We start from the raw sequence: 12872 nt of genomic DNA on the forward strand, positions 1-12872 counted from the left end.
GAGGTTGAACTGGACATTGCAGCTCTAAGTTGCATTTCAAGGGCTCCCAGAACTCAGAGCAGGGAGGCGATCTTGGATTTGCACACGGTGTTTTCCCCGCTCTGGTGTATGTAGTTCCTTAGCCCAAGACCCCGAGACGGGTTACACAATCGTCTGAAAATAAAGCCTTTTGTTTATTCCCAAGGGAGCATCCTTCACAGGCTTTCTTTGGACTTGGGGGGACCTGAGAGAGTTTTACAGAGTGGGATTTAGTCACAAAACGAGTGATTTGCAAGCCTACTTCTAAGTCGAGTCCTATACGCTTTTTTTAATGCTCTATTTTGCCCCATTCTTATCCTGCGTCTTTCAATTACTAAACACTTTGAGTTTCAGCTTCTGCATCTGTAAAATGGGCACAAAGCGCCTAGCCTGCTGCCGCAGAGTTGAACCGATGAACTTGCGCTGGGCACGTGGCTAGCGCTCGGAGCACGGTGACCGCACCCCGAGTCCTTATACTTGGCCCCCAGGGGCTGGACCAAGTGTGAGGGAGGAGGGCTGCACTGAGGGCCACCCCCACCCGGGCACCCACAGCCCCGCGGCCCAGGCCGAGCGCCACCACTTCCGCCGGACTCTCGCCCGAAAGCGCAACTTCGGGCCGCTTCCGGCCACGCGCGCGACAGGAGCCGCCCCGCCCCCGCGGTGGGCGGAGCCCGAGGGCGGCCACGCCCTCCGCTTCCGGCTCCCTTTCGGCTGTGCCTGGCGGCGCGGAGCCTCTGCGGGCTCGGGCCGGAGCTGCCCCGCCCTCCCGGGCCCGCCTCCCGTGACATCAGTTCCGGGGCGGGCCGGGCGGGGCCCGAGCTGGGGCGGCTGCCCTGAGCAGTCCGGCTCGGGTGCGCTGACTCTGCTGCCCGCCACGTCTCTGGGCCGGGCCGCGGGCACTTCCCCGCCGTCCCACGGCCGCCCGGCCGCCGCAGGCCTGCCGCGCCCGGGTAAGGGGCCCGCGCCGCCGGCCGGGGAGCTGTTGTCACGGCTGCCTGAACCGGCTTGCGAGCGAAAGAGGGAGGTAGGGGCACGGAGGCAGGAGGGGGACCGAGAAGAGATTAGTGGGGGCGCAGGTGCTAGACGAGGGGACAGGAGAGAGGAAGACACGGGGGGGTCAGTCGGGGGGTCCCTCACGCATGGGGGACCGAGAGGCCGGAGGGAGGAGGAGGAGGAGGAGGAGGAGGAGGAGGAGGAGGAGGAGGAGGAGGAGGAGGAGGAGGAGGGCTGCAGGGGAGACGCCCGGCTGGTTGCCCGGCTGGTTCGGCAGCGGAGGACGGGAGAGTCGGGACGCTCCCACAGGCGCGGGGACCTGGAAGGTCTTCCCGGGGCAAGGCTGGGCCCTAGGAAGTGCTGCCCTGCAGGAAGGAGGTGGCCCTTTGTATGCCCCAGGCCTTCCCCAGGCCCTGCACCGGGGAGGGGGTTGTGCCTTTCCATCTGCCTGCCTCCCTCCCCCGTGTGAGCCTGGTCGTGTGCAGTCACCCATCGGCTGACAGGAGGAAGCGGCATCCACATGGTTTGCCATGAGACATAAACATCGTGCTTAGAAATCTGCCTCTACCAACGTGCAGCTATTTTTACCCCCTGGAGGGAGCATCTCTAAAAATTGCAATAAAATCGGTGAGGAAAGTAAAATACAGATTTTCCTCTTATATGCTGGACTTGCTTCACGGACAAAGGAATGCCAGATTTGTCCACATTGCTAACAAAAACTAGCCTTCCATCAGCATTTAGCTGTGATACCAAAACTTAGAGAAACCAGGAAGCAAGTAGATGATATCCGCTTCTCCAGGTTTCCATCTGCCACGTATACACATCCTTTAGACCACAGGGCAATGTCTGTATACACAAAACTGTGAACCTGTGTTCCTTGGGTTCTGCTGCCAAAGTTCAGCCAGGTGACGTGTCAGTATTAGGTATCTGTGGTTTGCCCTGCATCTGTTACTGCAGTTCCTGCTTCTTGGTCTATATAGCTTCTCCAGCTTGGAGTAGGGGCCCAGGCCATCCTGCTAGTGATTGAAATCCTGCTAGAGTGCCAGAATGTGGGAGTAACACTTACAATCCTTTACCAAGCCTAAGGATTACTTGCATTGGATCTTAGGAACCCGTTTGGACCAGAAAAAGGAATCCAGCAATTTGGAGTCGGATTCCATGTGACTTGCACACAGCATTCAGCATTATAACAAGCAGGTTCATAAAAAAAAGTGTTTTAAAAAAATCAAGCCAAGGTTGGGAACATAAGAATTCAGAAACAGGGGCACCTGGGTGGCTCAGTGGTTGAGCATCTCCCTTTGGCTCAGGTCATAATCCTGGGGTCCTGGGATCGAGTCCCACATCAGATTCCCTTCAAGGAGCCTGCTTCTTCCCCCTCCCATGTCTCTGCCTCTCTCTGTGTCTCTTATGAATAAGTAAATAAAATCTTTTTAAAAATTTTAGAAACAGGAAGTATTGGGAGGCATCACAAGATCATGGACCAAAATAGGATCAGGAAGTTGACACCTAGGGCCACAGTCTGGAGGTGTCTTTCTGATGGAGTGTCACCTGGCTCAAGGGGTGCTACCTCCTCCCAGCAGAATTTGTGGGGAGCTGACTGCTGAAAAAGAGGGACTCCCAACACCAGCCTAACTCCTGTCTTTCTATCTGCAGGTCTTCCACTTCATAATAACTTAATTCTTTCTTGTTTATTCCCTCTTGCCCCAGGGTCTCTTTCCTTTCCATCCACTGTAGTCTGAAACCTTGGTGTACCCAGTCTCCCTGAACCCTAATAATGTGAGCCCCTCACTTAAGGCTCACTGAAGCCTTTGCAGGACAAACTATTATTTTAAATCTTGTTGAGGGTTTGCCATTGTGAGTCAACTCACAAAGATGAGTGCAGGTCCCCACACGTGAATCTTGACATTTAGAATATGCTTTTGGAAAGTGGAGGCAGGACCATTCCAGAGAGATGAAGTCATGGCCCAACTAGGGCCCATTCTGGAGTCTAAGGCGGCCAATTCCTGTTTCTGTGGGAGTGATCACCAGTCCCACCGCCTGGGAGTGAATAGCAGTGATGGTATCCAGTAGAAGTTTCCTAAGAAACTTGTGGAGTTTCTTGACATAGTCTTAGAGAAATGCACCATGTATGCGTTCACCTTTGTGTTTCTAACTGTGTGTGCAATAGCACACACATGCATGTATACATATGTGGCGGTATGCGGGCATGTGTGTGCCTACACATGTGTGTAGCTGGATATGCATGCAGTTGTATGCACACATAAGAGTGACTGCACACAGGCATGTGTGTGCATGTGCATTGTGCATGTGTGCGGCTGTGTGTGCCCTTGTGGGTGTTTGTATGAGGGAGTGGGCCCATGGTGGTCCTCACACATCACCACCTACTAGTATCTGTCACAGTAGGAGGTGATGAGCTATTTCTTAGTCTCCCGAGTTTACCTTAAATATTCATCAATGAGAGAATCGTGGACCAGAATATCTTTGCATTACAACTATCCTCCTGGTTCCTCTAAAGTTTTGGTTGGCTCTAGAAAAATACAACTCCTGGTATATAAATTATGGAGTTTCTCTAAAATATTAAAATCTCCATGTGAAACTGTATATATCCAGTGGGGTTATTTCTGTCCCTTTCTTCCCATAGTTCAAAATACTCAATTCATTGTTTTCTTTCATGAGCCTTTCAGAAATGTTTTCCAAAAGTGTTACATGCTTGTGTGAAAAAAAATGCATTTGTTTATTTATTTATTTAGAAGTAGAAGATGGAAATCACCAGTATATGTATTTTCCCCAGGCATAACCGTCATCATGTTCTTGTGTAAATCTCTCTAGACCCCTTAACAAATGTCTGTTTAAGTAAAAAGGATCATGGTGTGTATACTATTGTATGATCTGCTTTTTCAATCATTAATGATACATGCTGCACATCTTCCCATGTCAATAAATAGGAAGCTATATCTTTTTTTAAGATTTACTTTTAAGCAATCTCCACTCAATGCGGGGCTTAACCTCACAACCCCGGGATCAAGCGCCACACGCTCCCCTGAGTCAGCCAGGAAGTTGTTATGTTTTTGAGCAGCCGCCATAATATTTGTTTCTTTTTTTTAAGGTTTTACTTATTTATTCATGAGAGACACAGAGAGAGGCAGAGACACAGGCAGAGGGAGAAGCAGGCACCATGCAGGAAGCCTGATGAGGGACTTGATCCCAAGACTCCAGGATCACGCCCTGAGCAGAAGGAAAACGCTCAACTACTGAGCCACCCAGGCATCCCAGCCACCATAGTATTTGATATGTGGGTGGGACTGTATCCCTATGTAACCATTCCATTCTGTTTTGCTGTTGTAAATAATGCCACGATTGACATCTTTTTAGACCTCCATCTTTAAACATCCATCCAGTTGCTTTCTTTGAAGAAATCCAGCAGTAGAAAGTGCTACATCAGAAGTCTTGACTTTGAAAGTTCTAATACACATTATCAGCTTCCCAGCATGATCATCTATTTAGTGCTGCTATTTCAGTGCCTCCCTTCTCCCTGGATTTTTTCCCTAAGCTTTTCCTAAGAAGTATTTACTCTTTTTCAAATCCTAGATGCGTTTGTTCCCAGAGTGGAGCATCTATCCATGTCCTACATCTGCCACAAAGCATGCCATGGCCTGCAAGTGCTCCCCGAAGTTGCTCTCACCTCCTGCAAAGCCAGACCTCACCCAGAGAGCACACAGTGCCAAGCCCACAACTCTTCAAGGAAGAAAATGGCCCAGCCAGGGAGCATGCCCTGAGCAACTCCCTCTGGTGAGTGTCTGTGGCCCTGCGTGTTAGCACAGTATTGGGATGGTGAGCCCAGAGAGGGCCACAAGAGGGCTTTGCTGCAGGTGGAAAAAAGAAAGAGCAAAGCCCAGAGGGCCGAGCTTTCCCATAACCAGGAGGGGCCCATTCTGTGGCACTTCACTGTCTGAGGTTCTGCCTTCCGAGGTAGACCAGGAGCGTGGGCCACGAGCTGGGATAGACAGGTGGGGCTGGGAGCACGTGGTCCTCTAGGCCATCTTCTGTTCTCGTGACACAAATGCCAGACACCACGAGAGGTTTTCTCTTGCCCTCTTGTTGAGATCTTACAATGCCTGCATGGGCCCATCCTGCTGCCCAAGCAGGGTATGTTGGCCCTCACGGATGCCAGGGTTGGAGGAGGAACCGCCGAGCAGCAGTGGCCTAGGAGGAGACAGACGAGAGGCTGCCCAGACCACAAACAAGACAGTCTGTGTCTGTCCTGCATTCATGCAATCTATTCAGCACGGTGGATCGGTCCCCCTGTCCCTTAGCAGGATTATCAGCTTTGAAGTTCATCCAAGTGCTAGAGCTGGGTTGGCAAACTATGGCCTGTGGGCCAAATCCTTCCTGCTGCCTGTTTTTGTAAATAAAGTTTTATGGGGACACAGCCACACTCATTGTTTACAAATGGCCCACAGCCCTTTTGCACTACAGCAGCAGACTTCAGTAGCTGAGACAAAGACCGCGTGGACCCCAGAAATCTAAAACATCTGCTGCCTTGCTCTTTACAGAAAAAATTTGCCAACCTTGCCCTGGAGATTTGTAGTAAGAGGGGTGTAGCAGAAGGCGATAGGGCCTGGAGTACATTCAGGAAGCCTTAGTCACATCATCCCAGTACAGCGGACCCCAGATCCAGGCTCACACACAGGGAGCATGCTGGGTTCAGCAGTGGTAGCATTTTAAATGCATTCAGTAGATGTGACTGGCCAAAGAAAGAGTCATTTAAATGCATTTATTCTTTTTTTTCTTTATAAATGCATTTATTTACCGAAAGCCCAGCTGCATTGCCTTAGCTCATGGGGAAAGTGTGGGTTCTTTGTCCCTGAAACCTTCCAGTTTCAATTCTTTCTTCTCATGGTATCGGCCTGTTTCTTCTCTCCCCACCCTCCCCCACTTGTTTCTGTCAGAACAAAGAATGCCTTTGCACTCTAGAGAACAGATGCAGATCTGTAGCCTGTAGGACTGAGTCCTCTAGACCTGTAAGCTACCAAGAGCCCTTACGGACAGTTTTGGATAGAACATACAATTTGAGGCTAAAAAACAGCTAGGGACGCTTGCAAAGGTGTGAGAAGCATCAAAGAATGCACCAGCCTTCCAGAAGAGGTGGTGCTCCAGGGGCTTTTCCAGTCTTGGAATCACTTTACCACAATCTCCTCTGATCACAGGAGGCAGAAAGCCACCATGTGGCCGCCCTCCATTCATCCCTTTCTGCTGCACAGGGGCTGCTTGGTGTAGCTCCCAGCAGGACTGGAAGTGCTTGTTGGGATGGACTGGTGGCTAAGCCTGGTGCTGGGTTGGAACCTTCAGGTATTCCACATGCCCAGGGGGACTGTGACCACTGGGAAGAGGTAGCAGGGCCAGATTTTGAAGGCTACCTTGGCTGTGTTAATGAGTTTGGGGGTTATCTTGGGATAGTATGGGATTTAAGCAGTGGAAACAAGGTCACCTTTGTGGGTTACAGGATCTTTCTGGAAGCTGTGTGGGAGCACGTGCATCAGGGCTGGGGTAGGGATGCTTGAAGGTGATTCATTTGTGACTCAGGGCTCATGGGAAGACAGCAAGCCTGCCGTAACCGCCAGAAGCTGGCCTAATCACAGGGAAGTGGACAGCCTCCATGCCAGGTGAAGAATTGATCAGGACATTTTCACTTAGTGTGACTTGAGGGCCTTCCAAGATGTTCTGTGCAACCCAGGAACTTCATGGTGAGGGCCAGTGGAAAGACCAAAGGTCTTGGGTGTCTTCAGGCAGGACTGATTTTGGAGGTGTCTTCAGGAGCCCCAGACTCCTCGCCTGCCCTGCAGCTCCCAGCATGCCTGTGTTCTATATTCCCTGTGCCCAAATTGAGTGTTTAGTCCATGGGACCGCCCATGACTGCATGTGACCGCGTCATAGCCTAGAGAGGACGTGGGCCTTTCAGGCAGCTACGCAGGACTCAGGCGGGTGCGCAGGGCTGAGGACAGGTTCAGGGCACACCCAGGACCAGCAAGGCAGGAAGCAATGGGATGCTTGAGGCCAGTGGGCCCCTCTACTCCCCACTGCACCCCTGCAGTGAGGGACCCCAGCCTGCCAGCATACTGGAGGGTGCCAGACACCTTCTTTCTTGACCACAGACCCTTCAGCCAAGCAGCAGGGAACCATTAGCAGCCTAAGGGTGGGGAGACTCTTGTGTACTCAGGAAGCTGGCTCTGGCTGGACCCAGCCCTCCTCCTGGTGAAGCTCAGCATCATGGCATTTCTGGAAGTTTCTGCAACCAGCTGGGTGACTAGATCCTCACAACTACCTCTGTCTCTTGCAGTGGCACCCCCCTGGTCCAGTCCTGCAGCCTCCTGTGGCCTTGTCCCCTCCTGCCTGCATTACTACCCCTGCCACCTCCTTGCTGGGCTCCGCTCATGCCTACCCCTCATCTGTCCCTCCTGCCCAAGCACCTTCTGTGCTAGTGACACACCTGCCTCAGGCCTGCAGGGGCTTTCCCCACACATCCCAACTGCCTGGTGGTGGTCTCCCAATCTCTGATCTAATCCCAGGTCTCAGCCTCTGGCCCTGCCGCTGTCATCTACTCTCTCACTCGCCTCCCCCACCTCTTCCCCACCAAGTGGATCCCATCCCTTGTTTCAGAACATGGCTCATGTGTTGCTTTCCCAGGAAGCCTTCCCTGGCCATGCCCCTCCACCCACCAGAATTCAGTGCCCCCTCTGAGCCCCACAGCATCCTGTCCTTCCCCACCCACCTTTGGGGCCTCCACACAGAGGACCAGGCTCCCACTTACAGGTCAAGGCCTTCCCATGTGCCATGCCCTGCCTGCTTCCAGGCACTGAGTCACACCTGCTCTGTGCTTGCAGCAGCATGCAGTGACCTCTTTCTGTGTCTCCTACGGGATGGCAAGCTGCCTGGAGGAAGGAGTTGTGTGGCTTTCATCTTTTTGTTCTATTTGCACTGCTCAGCACATGAGCAGGGAATCAGGGAGTATAGGTTGAATGGAGGGGTGGATGGATGATGGATGGATAGATGGGTGGGTGGTGAATGGGTGGATGGATGGGTGGGTGGGTGGTGAATGGATGAGTGAGTGGTAAATGGATGGTGGATGGATGGGGTGAATGGATAGATGGATAGATGTTGGATAGGTGGATTGATGGGTGGGTGGATCATAGATGGGTGAATGGATGACACATGATGAATAGATGAATCTAGATCGATGGATCAATCGATCGATCAATAGATAAATGAATGCTTTCTCCCATGTGAGTCAGAGGATGCCTGGGTGGCTCATTCGGTGAAGTGTCTGCCTTCATCTCAGGTCATGATCCCAGGGTCCTGGGATCAAGTCCCACATTGGGTTCCCTGCTCCTCAGAGAGCCTGCCTGTCCCTCTCCCTCTGCCTGCTGCTCCCCCTGCTTGTGCTCTCACTCTTTCTTTCTCTCTCTGTCAAATAAATTTTTAAAATCTTTAAAAAAAAAAAAAAAGGTGTGGTTGGCTATCATGGGGTGTACAGAAGTAGCTTGGTCCAGATATACATGATCTTGGCTGATCCTGATTACCAAAAGACCTTGACCTCTCTCTACTGCTCTTTCACACTAGGATCTCTGGGTAGGAAGGTCGGTCAAGGCATGCTTTAAACCCATCAAATGCAGGCACAGAGAAGATCACTAGACCACCATGGTTAAGACGTATCACACTTCCTGGGCGCCAGGCCTTGGTCTAAACACTCAGCTTGGTTTGCACACTGGTCCTTGCCAGAACCCTCCATGACAGGTACCATGCCATGCCCCATGTCCCAGGTGAGGTTGTGCATTACTGACCAGACACCTTCTTTCTTGACCACTTTCTTTCTTGTTCCCTTCAGCCAAGCAGCAGGGAACCATTAGCAGCCTGAGGATTGGCCAGCTGGGAGCCTCAGGGACCGCCCAGCCTTGCTCCTGGCTCACCCAAAAGATGTGGACAGCCCTTGTGCTCGTTTGGATTTCCTTCTTGTCCTTATCTAAGAGCCAAGTGCCAACTCAGGATTCATGTAAGTGAGAAAGCTCTGTGACTGCTGGTCAGGCCCACAGTGGTCCCAAAGCACCCTGAGCCCAAGGGATATATACAAGCCAAGGCTGGTGAGGTGGGGGCCCCATTGCTGCCTGGATGCTGCTCTGGGGAGGGTTGTCAGGCCACGCTTCTTGGGGGCCAGCTTGGGTAGAAAGCCCCCAGGGGACTGCACCTTTGAGTCCTGAGAGGGTCACTTGCTTGGCCCTGCAAAATCTTTTCTATAAATCTGATCTTCACTGGGGAATTCATCTGTTCATACATCAAATATTTCATTACACTCCTGCCGTGTGCCAGGCACTGTTCATCTCCAGAAATTCCTGCCATAAATCCTTTCGTAAAGCCAAGAATTATTTTATGGTGTGAATATCTGGGCAATGATTTACTGCTTTGTAAACTTAGGTGTGTGTTTGATGGGTTTTGTTAATAGTGATTCACACCTCTACGGTGAGACTTTCACTCTGTTTTGGGAATCGGATCAAAGAGTGAAGCTCTCGAGCCTTCCAGGGCTCAGAGGATGAGGAGTTTTTACATCCACTCTGCTGGGCAGCAGGCTTCATGTGCTCAGGGGGAAGATAAGAGGGAAGCGTGTTGACACATCACGTTTGTTCTCACCGAGCCAAGGGGAAAGCCACCCACGCCAGGCCAATAGGCCAGCAATTAAGACACTCTTTGAATCATCCACCTGCCCAGGACGAAAAGTGATGGTATCTCTTTCTTCTCCCTTTTCTGACTTTAAGGGCACTTACTCCCCAACCAGATGGATAATCCAGCCAAGATAAATGCATCTGTGATGAAAGTTATAAGCATCCTTAATGGAACGTCTAAAACAGTGACCGTGGTGACACCTTCTCCTGTCACCTTGGCTGCAGGGACTCCGGAGGCCAACCCCAGCTCTCCTGTGGTCATAGCAGGGAGAACACTCAGGACAGACACGGGGACAGAAGGTTCCCCTGACCCAGTCACCTCCAGCCTGCCCCTGCTACCTGCCCTGACGTCATCAGCATGGCAGACTCTATCCTCCAGCACTGTCATCAGCACATCCCCAACGCAGGTGCCAAGAATAACAGCTCTGACGACACCGGCCACTAGTGCTCAGACTGCCCCTGGGATGACACCAGGTGCCAACGGCCTGACAGGCACGCAGGGCCCTTCCGAGCACATCCCTGGCAACTCCCCAGCAGGCCTGGCACCCTCCTTGAGTCCCCAAGGACTTAATGAGTCCATACAAGTCTCCACCGTCCAGACACCGATAGCCTGGCCTATGGATGGAACAGCAAGTGGGCCCACACCCACCCTCAACACAACCTCAGAGCCCACCCGCATATCCGTGGCTTCTGTGGCTTCTGTGTCCACCACCGCAGTGACCACCACCACGACACAAGCCCAGGAGCTGACTACCAGCACAGAGCCAGCACCTGCACCTCACACCAGCCCAACCCCCGAGGTGGAGGTCACGTCCCCCACAACACAGCCAAGCCCTGCTCCGTTGACCCGGGGAGCCACAGGACCAGGCACACCCGGGACACCAGAACAGGTGCCGCCTGAAACATCACCTGGTACTGCTTCCACCGCCCTGACACCCGGGAGTTCAGGGGGCTCTAAGATGCCAACCACAGACTCGTGCTCGCTTAGCACCCAAGGCCAGTACCTGGTGGTCACCACCAAGCCCCTTTCCCAGTCTCTAGTAAACAAAGGCTTCCTCCTGGCGCTGCTCTTGCTCGGGGTGACTCTCTTCATCATAATTTTGGTTCTGTTTGCCCTACAAGCCTACGAGAGCTACAGGAAGAAGGAGTACACACAGGTAGACTATCTAATCAACGGGATGTACGCGGACTCAGAACTGTGAGGAGTCTGGGAGGCTGAGCCCACCCCTCCTTCCATTTTGCCTCTGAGACCAAACCCAGTGCTTCCAGATTCTTTTGGTGCAATTAGGAGCTATGCCGGACGTTTCAACACATTTACATGCTGTCAGACAAATTCCACGATCACTCGAGTTGCTGCTTTTTCATATTTATTTTTGTAAACAGTCATGTTCATGGAGCAGGCAGCGATCCCCCCGTGGGCGGGGCTGGCAGGGCCCCAATGTGGATCCAGACCAGAATTAAAGCAATGACTGCTTTCCATTCAGCCCTGTGTCTCCCCATTTGTGTAGGCCGAGTCCTGCCAACCCTTACGTCGTGGTGAGCCTGCCTGGGACATGCATGATGGGGTTCGTGTTCATAAACACTTGCTGTAACCCCAGGCCCTGGGATCTGTTATGTCTGTGTCACTTTCTGGGGCTTCACTCTTTTTTTTTTTTTTTTTTAAGATTTTATTTATTCATAGAGACACAGAGAGGGCGGGGGGGCAGAGACACAGGCAGAGGGAGAAGCAGGCTCCCTGCAGGGAGCCTGACGTGGGACTCGATCCTGGGTCTCCAGGATCATGCCCTGGACTGAAGGCGGGAGCTAAACCGCTGAGCATCCCCGGGCTGCCCCTGGGACTTCACTCTTATGCCCACACCTGCCCTGCCCTTGGCGAGGAGCGTGCCAGCCCCTGGCACCACGTGCGGTTGGGGCCTTCCCACAGACATCCTTTTGCTGAATTGTTTAGTGGTGCGTGCTTAGAGTCTGATCTGGGCACGAGAGAGCTGAAGCCAGCACATTAACCACATGTGAGCTGCCCGGCATGGTGGGTCAGCCTGGACCTGCTCAGACAATTCTCAGTGAACCTGCATAGCTCATGCTGTGCACTCACCTCATGGAAACCCAATCAGCTCATGTGGCGGGACAGTCCTTACTAGCACCTTGCCCACTAGCACCTCTAGAACACAGAGGAGCCCCCAGCGTGAGGGCACCCAGGGCCCTCTCCTGCACAGGATGACGTTTCTGGGTTCCCGTGTTCCAAACAGCCCTCAGAGCCCACACAGGGGGCCTGTCATGTGTGTGTCAGGTACTTAACTGTCCTGGCTACTCATACTTAACACGCTAACCCGCTTAACCTCCACCTTGACCCCAAGACAGAGGCATGGCCATCCCGACCCCACTGAGGCACAGAGGAGCAGGAGACATACTCACCCCCTGAGGGTCAGAATCAGGGTTAAACCCATTCTGGAATCCTCCCTCTTTACCGACTCCCCTGCCCAGGTGGAGCTTGGCCTGCAGCCTTGCTCAGCCTACCTGCCCAAGGCAGTGAGAGCTGGTGGGCAACACATCAAGCTGAGTCCCCAGACCAAGTGTGCAGTGGCCAACTGCGTGACTTGGAGCAAGTGTGGAATGCTCCGGAACTCCACTTCATCTGTGGAATGGGGAGACCTAGAATCACCTAGAAATCCCGTAGGAGCCAAGGGAGGAGAAACAGAGTAGGGAGGAGGGATCAGAACACCCACGTGGTCCTCACCTGCCTTCTAGCTCCACCAGGTTCCTGCAGCCTGTCTGTTCTGCCTGTCTGTCTGTGGTCTGTCCACCAGCCCCCTTTCCCCTCTCAGGCCTCTGCCTGTCTCTGAGCCATGCCATGTGTCCCAGCAGCTAGGCCTCAACCAGCTTGTGCCTCTGGTTTCTCCCTTCCCCAGAGGACACCATCGCACACCGGAGCCCATCGCGTGCATGCTCATAGGTATTGGTGCTGGCTGTGGCTTGAAGGTGCTTGTTCCAGCCCCTGGCTCGTCATTCTTGCTCCTGGCCGGAGCTGCCACCCATCTTGCATCACTGTGCCCTGACAGCTGCTCTGCATTTCAGGAGAGAGCATCAGGACTTTGGAGCATGCCCTTTCCTCTGCCAGCCAGCGCTGGCAGCCTGCACCGGGACCTGTCTGCG

The 12872-nt window shown here is 52.9% G+C and overlaps 1 protein-coding gene across 2 annotated transcripts; it reads left to right on the forward strand.

Annotated features, from left to right (window-relative positions):
- Positions 1-805: 805 nt before the first annotated feature.
- On the forward strand, positions 806-11205 carry C11H11orf24 (chromosome 11 C11orf24 homolog). Of its 2 annotated transcripts, none has more exons than XM_041723215.1 (4): positions 806-1042; positions 4600-4800; positions 8894-9058; positions 9816-11205. In XM_041723215.1, exons 3-4 carry the CDS (start codon positions 8983-8985, stop codon positions 10922-10924), a joined length of 1185 nt encoding a protein of 394 aa, XP_041579149.1. In that variant the 5' UTR covers positions 806-1042; positions 4600-4800; positions 8894-8982; the 3' UTR covers positions 10925-11205. The 2 variants fall into 2 exon arrangements, with proteins under 2 accessions (XP_041579149.1, XP_041579148.1); XM_041723214.1 differs by having other exon boundaries at positions 806-968.
- The last annotated feature ends 1667 nt before the right edge of the window (positions 11206-12872 follow it).

Source organism: Vulpes lagopus, chromosome 11, assembly GCF_018345385.1.
Source record: "Vulpes lagopus strain Blue_001 chromosome 11, ASM1834538v1, whole genome shotgun sequence".
NCBI lineage: Eukaryota > Metazoa > Chordata > Mammalia > Carnivora > Canidae > Vulpes > Vulpes lagopus.